General features: G+C 39.6%; 1 protein-coding gene across 2 annotated transcripts in view; it reads left to right on the top strand.

Moving 5' to 3' along the window:
* Nucleotides 1-6,309: 6,309 nt before the first annotated feature.
* Nucleotides 6,310-13,858, top strand: part of ESRRB (estrogen related receptor beta) — a 128,435-nt gene continuing 120,886 nt past the window's right edge. For both annotated transcript variants that reach the window (XM_083862848.1, XM_083862847.1), the window contains exon 1: nt 6,310-6,777. In XM_083862848.1, the coding sequence (XP_083718974.1) occupies nt 6,417-6,777 (361 nt within the window). In that variant the 5' untranslated portion in view covers nt 6,310-6,416. The remainder of the gene's footprint in view (nt 6,778-13,858) is intronic.

Genomic DNA, 13,858 nt, shown 5'->3' with positions numbered 1-13,858 from the left:
TTGACCAGGTCTTGGGTGCAGAGGGAGAGCTACTGAAGGAAGCAGATTTTTTTCTCTCTATTGTGACAGTGGGATGACCTTGGCCAGCTGCGAGCTGCAGTTCCTTCAGGAAACATCCACCTGCTGCACCATGTCCTCAGTAGGGGCACAGGGGGGACTGTCTGCTTCAGCACCTCGAGTGCCTCCTCCCCTCCTGCTCTGACCTGGGTGCCTGTGGGGCCATTTCTCACTCCTCCACTGCCTGTGCAGTGTTATCTGCCCTTTCTTAAACATGTTTTCCCCTGGGCACCACCATCTTGGCCAGGGGGCTGAGCTGTGCCCTGTCCTGGGCAGGTTGGAGCCATTTGGAACAGGCTGTATCAGGCATGGGACAGCCCTGGCCTCTCCTCACTGAGGCTGCCCTGCAGCCACCCCACAGCCAACACCTGGCCACAGATGTGGCTGTGGATATGCTGAATGACACTTGGCTGGTAGTATTTGGATAGGGGTAAGAGCTGCACCTTCTCCTTAGACCGGTGAGAGTCCCACCCCCACGGTGGAGATTAGGGCTCTTTCTGACACAATTAATGGCTGGGAGGTCAGGCAAGACTGAGATCAACGGTGTTGCTTTGGAGTGGACTCGTGTAGGACCTACTGCAGAATTAAAAATCTTTCCTCACTTTAGAAGCTGCAGAATTAGCACAGCACCTCACTTTCTTTTGGGAGCTCTTCTGAGTTGTGCAAGCCTGCTGGCATGTTCTCAGTGGGAATGGGGGCAGGTGAAACCCCTCAACTTGCATTCAGAGGGCTTCTCCTGGAAAAGCTTATTCTTCATCTGGGTGTCTGCAGGCAGAATATCCTCTTCCTCTGAGGAACTTCATCACTTATTTCCCATAATTTTTATTTTTACAGATTTACTTTTTAATCAAGCAAGACACAAAAAGAGTATGGAGCCTTTTCCTGGAGAGAAGAGAGAGCACTAACACAAATTTGGAAAATAATGATGCTTTTTCAAGGGAGCTGAGCTAATAGTCTGGCTGTAAGGAGTTTAGATCTGGAGCCAGACATCATGGTTAGGCCTGTCTGTGGTTATAATGTAGTTGTTTGGGTTTTGTAGAAGTTGTCTGATGGAATCTGAACTAAGAACAAAACAAAAACCCAAGGGGAAGGTGTTTTGGGCAATCCTGGTCTCTATTTAATCTGGCACCACAGCTGGTTTAAATCTCACTTTGTCCTCCTTCTCCTGATATCAAAATTGGTATGAGCTCTATTACGACAGTTACGATGCTTCCTCTCCCTGCCCACCAGGCCAAGGTCACTGAGAACATGAAACAGTATCTCTTGCATGAAGCCGACCATAGGAGGCTGATGGGCTGCTTTGAGATCTGAGTGCACAGCTAATGCCTTGCCAGCACAGGACTTGCTGGTGCTAAACAAGGTCCTGAGCAAGTGGTACAACAACAGCGATGAGTTTCTGCCAAGCATCTGCAGCAAATGGAAAGTGCAGAAGGTGCTTGCCCCAAATGATGCAATTGACAGCCCAGTGCTGGAGGAATGCATTGCAGCATGCTGCTGGAAGAGGATGGTGGTGGTTTCCAGTGGATGGAATCGTGGTTGCAGAATTTAGGCAGGAGTACATCCAAGAATTCTTATTCTAATTTTTAAATTTAAAAAAAAAAAATTAAATTTTTTTCATGGGTGTAAACACAGAAGCCCTCTTAGGCAAAGGCTGTGTAATAGGAATGAAAGTTTAGAATGTTTAGAATGGATCTGAAGTAAGGGTAGAAGAGAGTGTATTATCATAACGTGTGTGATAGACTGACAAAGACTGTGTATTTAAATGTAATGCAGCATATAATTGTCCTAGTGCTTGCAGGCTTTAGTTAAATTTTTACTAAAAGATTAAAATAAAAAAGATTTTATTTCTGTGTGTATGTATAGAACTGAATGCTTGCTCTGGATAGTTTCTGAACACACTCTGGTATGTGTTTTGTTGCTCAAGCCAGGATATTTTTCATTAATGCATTGTTATTATTGGTGGACTCAGAAAAACAAAGGAGAGGAGCATTCTTCTATGCTTGCTCTTGTTCTTCTTCAAGCCAATGGCATAACCTCTGCTCAAGCAGCCACAGATGGTGCCTCTCCAAAGTCTAATTCTACAGATAGCTGTGCCAGGTGAAGACTTTTCTCTGCCCACAGGTCTAAAAATGAAAGAATAGATTTGGATGCTGCCTAATCCAGGAAAGTTCCTTAGTCCTACCTAGCCTGACATACTTTACCTGTATCTGTTCAGAAAGTTTGCATATTCCCTTTTGCCAAACAACTGTTAGAGTCCTAATCTCCAGCTGGCCAGCAGCTACTTGGTGTTAACATCTTTAGCTGGAATGGTTAAATCTGGTAGGGGGCTTGTGTTAAAATCTTAGTAATTTTTACATTCCTGAAAAATAGCAAAATATATAGGAACTAAAGAAGGAGCAAAGTTTACAAGAGTATTAACAGAACAGTGTGACTTTCCCTGCTGATAACAGAGACTTGACATGGTATCATGGTATGAACCATCCTGGAGGGTACATGAAAAAAATGGATGCAAACATACCAACTTTGTGTTCAATGTGTGCAAGAAAAATGCCCTGGTATGGCTATTAGTTACACAGAATAAGAGTATTGAAGCAGTATGAAGTTTATGGCATTAAAATCAAATAAGGAATTAAAAACCACTAATCTTGCAATAATATCAGCATTTCCCTCTTGAGCAATTGCTATTTTTCAGATTATTTTGTATCAAAATGCATAGTATATTTGACTTCCTATTAGAGCTAACAGTCATACCATATGTGCCAAGCGTCCAGAAGAAAGTTGGTACTCAAACTTTTTCATTCTTTTATTTTTTACTTCTTGTCTTGTATTCTCCCAGTCTTGAAACAGGTTTATTGGTTTGGGTTTTTTTACACTAATTTCCATTTTGTAAAAATAAATAAATAAATAAATAAAATTTTAGAACATGTTTTTTGTAAATAGTGTAAGTAGTCCCTGTTTGAAATCTGTGCAATTCACACATCACTAAATCCAGCAGGGCACAAGTGCAGCTGTTTAGAAATTTGGGGTTTGTGAGGCTCTTTCAAAGTAGCATGACTTTGATGAAAAAACTTTTTATTGTGTTATAATTATTCTTCATATTTTCTGGTTAGCTTTGAAAACTGCAAAGCTGACTTTCAATTTATCTTTTAATACTTGTATTCATACCTGCATTTCCTGATATAAAAGCAGCGGTGACTCTTAGTTCTCAACTTAAAACATTTAAATCAGATTTGCACCAAAGCATCTTGAGAGAATGGACGAAGATTATCTGTATGGTTTAATGTATGGGTGGATGCAATTGAAAGATTACATTGATTGGACCAGTATTTTCAATCTTCAACTTTTTTTGCTTTGGCCCTATCTAAAAAAAAGGTATCTGTGAATTTTTATTTTTTTCATCTTTAAAGGTAAAGTATGTTTTGCATTCCTCTAGTAGTTTGCATGCAGCTGAGCAAAGTCTGCCCCGATTTATATGTGCAAGATTTAAACTGTGTTTGAAGGAAATTAAGCACTGAAATGTTACCTCTACCATAGAATTGAGGATCTGAGATTGAAATACAGGTGCATGAACAAAGTGGCCCTAGCAAGAAGCATTTTAAAAAATACCTTCCCAAGCAACAAATAGAAAATACTGCAAAACTGTGCTTGCACTTTACAATGTGTAAAGGGTACTTCAAGGATACCTTGTACTTGGGTATCTCAGGGAAAGGGGTGAGCCTTTTTGGAGTCTACAAGTCACTAATGTTAATATTTTTAATTTTTTTTTTTTTTTTTTTTTTTTTTTAATTTATCTGAAGGTGCTTTTGAAATCTTCTGGCTTACTTTTTGCAGTGTTTTGAGCGGGCATTCACTCTTATGGCCTCCACTCTTGGATTATTTCCCTGCCTCACCCTGAGTCTGGAGTCTGAAATTAAGTGGTGTTTGTGCACAAGGGTGCTGGCAGTGGGAGTAGGGAACTTGTGTTTGAAGTTTTATCTAAAGCAGATCTTCTCTGGATTGCTGGGTACCTCATTGGGGTGCAATTAAAGTCATGCATTCTGCTGTCTAAAGGCAGAGAGGAAGGATGGAGGATTGCTGGCTCCATTCAAAGTTCATTCATACTAGTTAACTGTGGCATGCTGTCAAGAGCTCCTCCCTTCACCCTTCAAGCAGAAAGTGGAAGAATGGGGCACTAGTGTATGCCCAGGACTTCTGCTGTGTAGGTATAGGATGCTAGTGATAACATGGGGCAGGGACCTAAGAACTGAACAAAACTTCCCAGCTACCTGCTTGAGATGTGATTTAGACTACATCATTGGTTTTCCCATCAGAGAATCAGTTTATCCCATGACAATGTAAGGGGGCAGGGATGATGTTTTCCATTCAACACAAGGCTTGAAAGAGTAGTATTTGAAGAACTTTAGATGTCAGCAGTATATAACAGCAAATAACAGTCTAACAGTTAAAGCTGAGTTTTTCAAAAGTGACTTTTGGATTTAGGTTTTGAGACCTTGATCTGCCTTCATCTGCCATGCCTCAGCCTAATTATTCTGTGTACTGAGTGTCTAAAATTCCTTTTGACAGCAAAGGTTTTACAGCTCTTAGCATTAAAGCCCAAAATATCTTGTACTAGCCAGCCCAAATGAGAGGGCAAAAATAAATTGTTTCTTTGTTTATCAGGTAGTTTTTAATCTGAGATCTGATTCAACTAGGTGAAGGACCAGAATCCAGCAGGCAGTTGAGGATGTGTTTCATGCTGGAGCTCAGCCCGTCAGATACTTTTTCCCCCCTTTTCATTTGTAGGTCTTCATCTGTAGATATCAAAATGCTTTAAAGCACAGCGTTGAGTATTGTTATCTCTGGTTTTTTTAAGCTGAGGGATGTGCAGCTGTGGTAAAGTGACAAGCCACACTCCACACAGGATCGTAGGTCAACTGAAGAAAATGACTAATTGTCGTGAGTCTTTGCCCAGTGCTTCATCAGACCCTTCTCGAGCGAAAACAGCATTTTTTGGTAAAACTGCTTGACTAAATCCTACCAGCTTAGACACAAAGGACACTGACATGACGTGAATTAAGCATCCAGTAGGATTTGGTCAAAAAAAGAGGAAATGACTGTATCTTCCTATATAATCAATAGCTGAAATTGAATGAGACCTTGGCTCTGATGTGGTGGGTCCTTGGCTTGATTTGGGATAGCTGCTCTTGTTGAACTAACTTTCTTTACTCCAGTAACAGCAGCAGCTGCAGTGTGGTGTAGACATGCCTAAACTAGCTTAAATAGTTCAGGTACTGCTAGCCACTGAGCCAAAGAACCATGGAGTTCAGCACAGGCTTGGTGCCTGAGGATTTTATCTTGCTCTTTATGAGTTTAGCATTTCTTTACCATCTCAGCTCAAGCAAGCCTATGTTGAGAAGAGGGCTGGTGGGTCTGGTACCCTGTCTGCACTAGTACTTTTTCCAGCAGAAGTGAGTGTGGTGCTAGGGTTGATTGTAGGAGATATTGCTAAAGACAGAAGTGCCATGAAAGCTGTTTTGCTTCTTCCTGCCTACTGTTCTCCCTCTTCTTCCCGCCTTTTCCACTGCTCTTCATCATTAGCTGCCTTGCATTAGATTTGCATTAGATTCCATTTGCTATGTAGCTCCCTTGTCCCTCAGGTTCTATTGGAGATCATGAATATCTAGGAGCTGGAGAAGGCTTGGAGAAACAGCTGCCTGCTGGACCTTGCCTGACTGTGGCTTTAACAGGAAAATCTGTAAGTACTAAATATGGGAAAATTCAGGACCATTACCCCTGTGTCAGGTAATGAGGACCAGCGCAGAAGCATTTGTGATGTTTTGTCTCAAGTCACTCTCCAGATGGTGGGCTCCCAGCTCAGCCTCTGTAAGAGAGCTTTACTGATATCTGTAACTCATCACTTTCTCCTGGCAGCCAAGAATTGCCAGAGATTTCATTAAGCAGAAATAAGGGTTCAGGTCCTTGAGAGCTAAGTAACTGAGTCAATAGGGAGGTACCATCACTGCCCCCAGTTTTGTTTGCAGGAACAGCCTCATCAAATAGTGTTTGTGGGCAGAGACCCTAAGTAGACTGCTGAGCTGTTAAATTGCCAACCTACCCACTAGTTTATTCTGCAGCAGAAATACAAGCATGCCTGGACCAACCCCCAGAACTCAACTCTGAACTCCTCTCTCGTTCTGTCAGAATTCCCAGCTTGTTTTGAAAATGGCATTTATTTTTGTTAAATTGCAAAAGAGTTGGATGCAGTCTGCTACTTGTGTTTTGCCTCTTCTTTGTGCAGTGAATTTTGTTCATTTGCTTTACATGCCTCAAGTTGCTGTAATGCTGCTGGGAAAGTAATTGCCTTGCACTTTCTCTTTCTGATGCCCACGGGTGACTGTGGGGGACTCCTCCCTGGGCACAGTGCAGAGTTAAAAGCCCAGCTTTTGCTGCTTTGCTTAAGACCTGGTTATTTCTTTTATTTTTTTTTTTTTCCTTCTTTTTTTTTTTTTTTTTTTTTTTTTTTTTTTGTCAGCTGCCTGTTATATCAATCACAGAGCTGGGATCTATTTATAGGTTGGGACTCGGAGTACTGTGTCCTAGTCACAAAGAGAGGCAGAGACGCAGAGGGGACTGTCGGCTGGTGCAGGCAGAACCAAAAGATATTTAATCAGCAATTAGAAACACCTGAGGGCAAGGGAAATTCTACTCCAGCCTTGAGCCTCATCCCTCAGCCTGCAGCATGTAAGTAGCGAACTTCTATCTTTTATTGCGTTTATGGGCTCATGTTTTGTTTCTTTTTTTTTGTTTTGTTTTGTTGTGTTTTTTTTTTTTTTTCTAATCCAAGCATTGCTCTGCACAAGTCCTTTTATCTGGTCTGAAAATTATGGCATCATCTTGATATAGTTAAAGGTGATAATTTTTTTTATTTTCACTCTGTCAAAGGAAGGTCAGTGCGACCCACAAGGAGAGGAGTTGGTTCAGAACTTTGTAGAAATCGGGCGGTTTCTCTATTTGAGTGTGGCTTTTTCCTCTGGAAATAAGTAAATGAAAGTTTGTGTAGAACAGTTTTGTTTTGGGAATAGAAACAGTCAGGTTTGCTGGCATTCCAAAAAGGTCAATGTATAACGTAACTCTGCTTAAGGGCTTACCAAGGACAGGTGCTATTTATCCCATGCTGGTAAAGGCAAACCTGGAAACTTTAGCAGTCCTGTCTTAAAAGAACCAAGTGACAACCTTCTCTCTATTAGAAAACCCCAAACCCAAACCCCCCCACAGCTGCATACCCAGTCTTCTCTTATCAGACACATGCAATGAAATTTTGCTTTTACTGAAGGCATTTATTATTGAGCAGTTGATGTTTCTTTAATTTTAAAAGTCGCAAAGCAACTGAAGTATCTTCAATGACAAACAAAAGAGGGGTGCAAGTCTTTGCAAAGTTGGCACAGTAATAATCAAAGAAGGAACTTACTCTCTCATCACCAACAAGATATTTGCTTTAAAGCAGCCAAGATGTAAAAGGTTTGAACAATGATATATTTTTGGAGTATTTTTTATTAACAGAAATACGAAGAGAGGGAGAACAGTAATTAGTCAGAAATTGGTTTTTATTAATAGCTTTTAGTAGAAATATGAAGAGAGGGAGAAAAATAATGACTCTGAATTTTTTTGTTAATAGCTTTTAGTATAATATTTTTTGTCAAAATATAAATGACATATATGAAAGGTTTTTCATATTTTTGCTTCAGAGGTTTGTATTACATCTTTTTACAAAATTTAGGGTTAATATTTATTTCTAAGTATAGAAAAATAATCTTGCTATGTCTACCCTCCAAAACCTTAATATTACAATTTTAATTTTGGTATGGCATATGTTTTAGCATAAATTTTTCACAAAATGTATGGTCTAGAAAACTTTTTCTCCACTCACAATTTACCATTTCTGAAGGTAGCAACAAATAAAATGAAGCTAAACTTAAAATAATTTGGAGGAAAATGTGTCTAATAAAAACAGCATAATAAAACCAGAGCTGCCTCACAGTTAAAAGATCAGGTTCTGAGAAATACTTGATAGATTAATTTCTTGGATTTACAAATAGTCTTCTTCTTTAGTTCTTTATCTTGCATTTCTTCATTGTACATTTTATAATACCTAGAGCTTTTAGCTTAAGTACTAGGAATAAAAAATATTGACTACATATTAATGCTTTCTAAGTTTTTAACCATCAATGTGAATATTCCATTATTCAGCTACAACTCTGATATAAGGAAGGCTTTTAGGAGAATATGGATAAACTCGGTGAATTAATATGCCCAAATAATGCCCCAAAAGATCATTACAACACATTACCTGCTATGAACCCTTTTTCTCACAAATAAAACATAACTGTGGTCGTCGTCATCATATGAAGCTTCATTTTGATTATTAAAGCTTTTTGCTTTACTTAAAAATGAACATATTTAAATTCTTTAAGTTCTTTTCTGTTTGTTTTGTCATGATATTACATTTATTACTTTTCTGTGATAATGCAATGTTATTTTGTAATAAAAGAAGACCAGATTTTTCTGAAAAGCATTGAAGGACTAAAATTGCTGACTCTGTAACTAACAAAGAATCTATCATATAGCTGGTCGTAGGTTCCACTAAAAATTAAAAACCAAGAGACATCACTGGGAAAAAAAAAAGAATTATTTTCTTCCCTACACAAAACCAGTATTAGCATGACTATGCTTGGAAATCACTGCAAAACCCCCTCTCATTTACCATACATTTTAACAGAAATCTGAGCATTCCCAAAGTCTTACAAGTATAAAGCTATAAAAGATTCAGTCTTAAGCATTTGTTTGGATTATTCTGTAGCTGTGTCCATGTAATTGCTGGACTTTATCCTTCTCTTTCAACCACATGTGAGTGTTTTGCCCTGTTACCTGCCATATCTTTTGATTACTTTGGTAATAAAATAACCAAGCACCTACTGTCCTGTGGCATAATGATCAGTGCTTTATAGGACTGCTTTTATTAGGAGGGAAGGAGTTACCTGTGGTTAAAGGGAAGACTATTGCATTATGTAGTAGAAAGTGTTTGTTATTTAGTTTCTGCTTCACTAATGATTTACATTTTGTGGACTAAGCACCTATCAACCTCCAAACTGTCTTACTGTACATATGCTGTTGCATGATTTTTTTCATTCCTTAAAAAACCCAACAAACATCTTTTGTTTCATCCCAGTTTATTTGTTTCTTTGACTGCAAAGTAATGATTGACATGCAGATTCTCTTTTCCACGCCTCTCCTTTCATTGCTGAGTATGACATCTCTCGGGAATTATAAATAAAACCTGTGCCAAATCTGCTGCACAGGTGTCTGGAGTACAGCATGCTCAGGTGTCTCACTGTAAATCCCTGAGAATATGAAGTAAACACAGGCAGGATAAAAATACTCTTCCTGAAACAATTCTGTGTTTTGAAGGCCCTTCTGCATAAACCCCCCAAAGCCAGCAGCCGGTTATTAAAGACTGTGTAGCTATCCCTCTCTTACCTTTTTTATCGCTTTACCTGTACATCTGTCCATCTATTTCTCATCTATTTTTACATTTCATTATGCTGTGCTTGCTCTCCAGCTCTCTTCTTTTCCTTTCCTGAAGACACATTTCTATCTGGCACAGAAAATAAACTCAGATTGCGGGTAGTTATGTTAATCTAATTCAATCCTCTGTGGGCTAGGAGTGAAATTCTAATAGTGGAGCTGTTGAGGGCTTTTTTGTTAATGGCTTGGGGATTACATTGAGTTAAAGGCTCATTTCCTAATCAAACAGAGAGGGAGAGAGTGACTCCGAATATTTATGAGTCTCCCAGCGCGAGTTAAACATTGAACTCCAAAAGCAGGATTTCAGTGCTGCAAGAAAGAGTTAAAACCCCTCAGGGCTGCTGTGGAGAGGGAAAAAAAAAAAAAAAAGGAAACCAGTTAAGCCATCAGCATTTTCAACTGCTGTATAACTTCAGTTTGAGAGAAAATAATCATCTCACAAGCTAAAATGGAAACTGTAGCAAGATATTTAAAACAAAGTCAAGTGATGCTTCAAAAAGGCTCTTCTTCAGTGAAGCAGGATGCATGCAGTGCATGCAGCCGCCTAACAGAAACTCCAAATAAATACTCTTCTAAATGAGAAGGATTGGAGGGTGGGTTGCCTTTTTTATTATTAATGCCTGGAAGATACAATTTAATTTTTAAATGCTTTTTTATTTTTTGTTTCTACTTAACTCTCGGGTCACCTTTTCTTCAAAAAAGAAGAAAAAAAAGGTAGTATGGATGGGTCAGTATCTAAATTGTCCTACTTCTGTTCTGTAGACTGGTACCTTTTGAGGCATTTTTTCTGTCCTTCAGTTTAGCTGGATTCTTGCATCAAATAGTCTAGTTGAAGAACTGCATTTGCTGTGACAGGAATGATTGACCAAATTAATGCCTGATTGCTTTTGTGATGAGTTCATCATACATGCGTGGGCAGCTTGAGTAGACCTTTCTGTTGCTGGAAAAGAGCAGATCTGCCTGCCTGCCTGCAGCATGCCCAGCACCTCTGTGTTGCTAAGGCCTCTGTGTTGTGAACTAGCCAGCAGTAAGCTTTTTTGCTCCTAGCTGGGACACAGAAAATTTGTCTGCAGCAGGTGAACTGCACAAAATCAAGATTGTGCCATGATCCTGCCTCTCTTCTGAAAAGAGGTCCTGGAAAGGAAAGGGGATATACAAACCTGTTGTTTTCTGACACATGGCCAAGTCATATCTCTGTGTTCCTCAGTTTCCCTGTTTGTAAAATTATATTTGACTGCCATCAAAATAACTCCAAGATCTACAAAGAACAATCTTCTATAAATCCCATGTGGCTGATTTGCCCATAGGAAAATCTGTGAATCTGACATAGGTGCATGGTTGAAAACAAGAGGATTTGTGCTGGGAACAAAGAGTTGCCCCCCTTCACTTTATTTGTTGTTGTTGTTGTTTGATAGGGGTTTAGGTTTGTTTGGTTGCAGTTTTTTAATACATTTTGTACTAGCCACCAATAAGGTTTCCTGAATTTGGCATAACAAGCAAACAGAAGACTAACTTACTTCTTGTATAACATTCATTGGTGTTGTCCTATACCCTAGGTCTGAGTTTAGATTTAGTGACCCTTGTTGACATGAAGCTCCAGGTTTGTCACTCGAAAGTGGTAAATTCTGGCTAAAAAAGTAAGTCACTGTTTCATCTGGAGCCACGTGTATCAATGGTCATCCTGTATGCACCAAACTTGGCATTTTTGCTGACATGTCTGTCTGGATGTAGCACCTTGAGGTAAGATTTGGCATCTTGCCCTAGTTTTAAAATTATTTAAAACTGCGACCTGATGTGAATGCCTGAGGCCCCTTTCTCTTTGTGCTCTGTGCCTGGACCTGCTGAGGAGAGCACCATCAGCTAGAGTGTACTTTATTAAATGCAATTGAAATACATATTAATTTTGTCCTTTCCCTCTAATCACTGGAATCTACAGCAGATCACTTTGAAACAGAAGCTTTCTGTGGCTGAGCCGAAAACTGTGTAACATTTTTCCCCCTGCATTCTCTTTCCCATTGCATTTTCCTTTCTTTTTGCCTCAACCTTTTCCTCTCCTGCACCATTCTGCTATGGTCAGTTTATACTTAGATAAGCAGTTTATACTTAGGTTTCCCCTGCTGACCTTTCAGGTAAAATACACTTCTTTCTCCTCTTGTTGTCCTTTCCAGTGCTATGCTGAATCTTATGAATGACTTGCTTCTGTTTACCCTGAAGGTGGCTGCATTTCAGTGAAGCTTTGCCTGGCATATATACAGTTTATGAAGGACTGCGAAACTGAAAAGTGTTCTTCAACTTTCCCAAGAAAGCTACTGTGTTCTTGCATACTACAAGTACTTTAAAAAATATAATAGTATAGGAATTTCAAGGAAGGAAATACTGCAGCTCTACAACTTTAAAGCACATAGTTTAGTTGACATGTCTTCAAAGTAACGACAGTTTTAAACTTTCAGCAGTCTTGAAAATCTGGAAAAAGTGCTGCACCTTTAGGGGAAATTACTTTTTTTGGAGGGATGAATCTTGTAACTAAATCTTGCTGTTTGGATACTGGAGAGCATATGCCCAGCATATACAAGAAGGAAGCATAAGTGGCTATTTTTATTCATTAAGGAGTTGCTGCCCTTTCCTTTCCCTCAACCATGTGAGATGCAAATGATCCTGCTCACAAGAGTTTCATGCTGGTCTCAGAATGGATTCTCTTTTTCTTCATAACTGTGTTTGCTGGATCAGCAGGAAATATATTCCACAAGTTATTCCCCTAGTCTTCTATGATCACCTCTTTGTAATAGGCATCAACCAATGACTGGTAGCCGTGTACTAAAATAGGAATTTAATTGACATCCCCCTAAAGCTCACAGGACCTAGAGGATAACTTTCTGGGTGAGAAGAGAGTATGTCTGCCACCAGGCATTGCCTTTCTTTTTGTTTGCTTTTTTATTCATCCTTAGACCTTTTTTCCCCCCCACAGGCTTCCTGGACTTTTTAAAATTGCAGTTATTGTCACTGGCAGATTTTTCTACTTCTTCCCTTTAAATAAGAAATTATTTCCTGTTGCATTATGACCCCATAGCCTGGTACAGAGGGTTTCAACCTTTCCCTGTTGATGATGTGAACTCAAGTAGATTGGTGAAGAGCTCATGTGGATAGGATTTTCTCAGTCATACTTTTTTGATCTACAGTCTGTAGCACTGAGTATGGCAACACTCAAGTTATAAATATTGGTGAATGTAATCTTTGCATGGGAGAGGGAGACAAGGATTTTCTAAGTGCAACATTGGCTAAGAAGAGATTACTTGCATCAGCATACTCTCTAATGCTCAGAGAGACAGTTGAGGAGCCTAGCTCAAGTCCCACTGCTTTTTAGGTGGGAACTGCTGTATACAGCCTTATGCATGTTCATGCCAATCTTTAGACCAAGCTGTTTCTGTCACTGCTGTTCTTCAATTCTAGCTCTAAATAGGCTTCCTGTTCAGTTCAAGATGAGCCTCTTCACTGAAGCAATGTGTTTTGCCCATCTCTTAACTGGGTTCCTGCTTCCCCATTTTTGATTGTCTATGGAAAATTGCATGATCCCAGCAGAATAGTTTGTGTTACTGCAGGCTTTGAGTACAGTCCTGTTTTGTCCCCCATAATCTCTATTCCCTTTTTCACATTGCAGATAATCACACAATTCTTCCATTCTTCCTGAGCTTTTTTCCCCATCCTTCTTACTCTCTTTTTGCTACACAGGATTGAACCTCACTTTTGTGTGTCTCTAAATAGACTCTACTCTTGTGACTCTCTGTAATGGTTGTTCATGCCATCTATTGCCTATGCAGCCCTTTCTTTGAGTGTCAGCTGGTGCCCTGGGACTGCCTTATGCTCCCTACACAGAGAGGTAGTTGGGGATAGAGAGCTACAGTTTCTTTGGGCCGTTTGTCCTGTACAAGGAAATCAGATGTGATAATGCCTCCATGTGCTCCAAGTATATATAGACATGTTACTACTGTGCTGAAGTGATGGGCCATACCTCTTGGTAATATCATGTTGACCTGGATACAGCAGTTCTAGCTCTGTAATCTCTCCTGGCACATAGGTTTGGGAAATGTGTGTTTAAGGTGGACAGAATTAATGGGGCTGCTGCTATGTTTGTGAAGAGTTAAATGACGGGGGATGAGAGTCACAGCTTCTCCTGGGGAATAAGGACTAGCCAGAAGAATTGATTGTCTTGGCTTATTGATCCTTCAGGAAACAGCACTGAAGT

Source organism: Zosterops lateralis, assembly GCF_965231275.1.
Source record: "Zosterops lateralis genome assembly, chromosome: 6".
NCBI classification, from domain to species: domain Eukaryota; kingdom Metazoa; phylum Chordata; class Aves; order Passeriformes; family Zosteropidae; genus Zosterops; species Zosterops lateralis.
The sequence above is the reverse complement of the archived record's forward strand: the minus strand, read 5'-3'. Positions and strand labels throughout refer to the sequence as shown.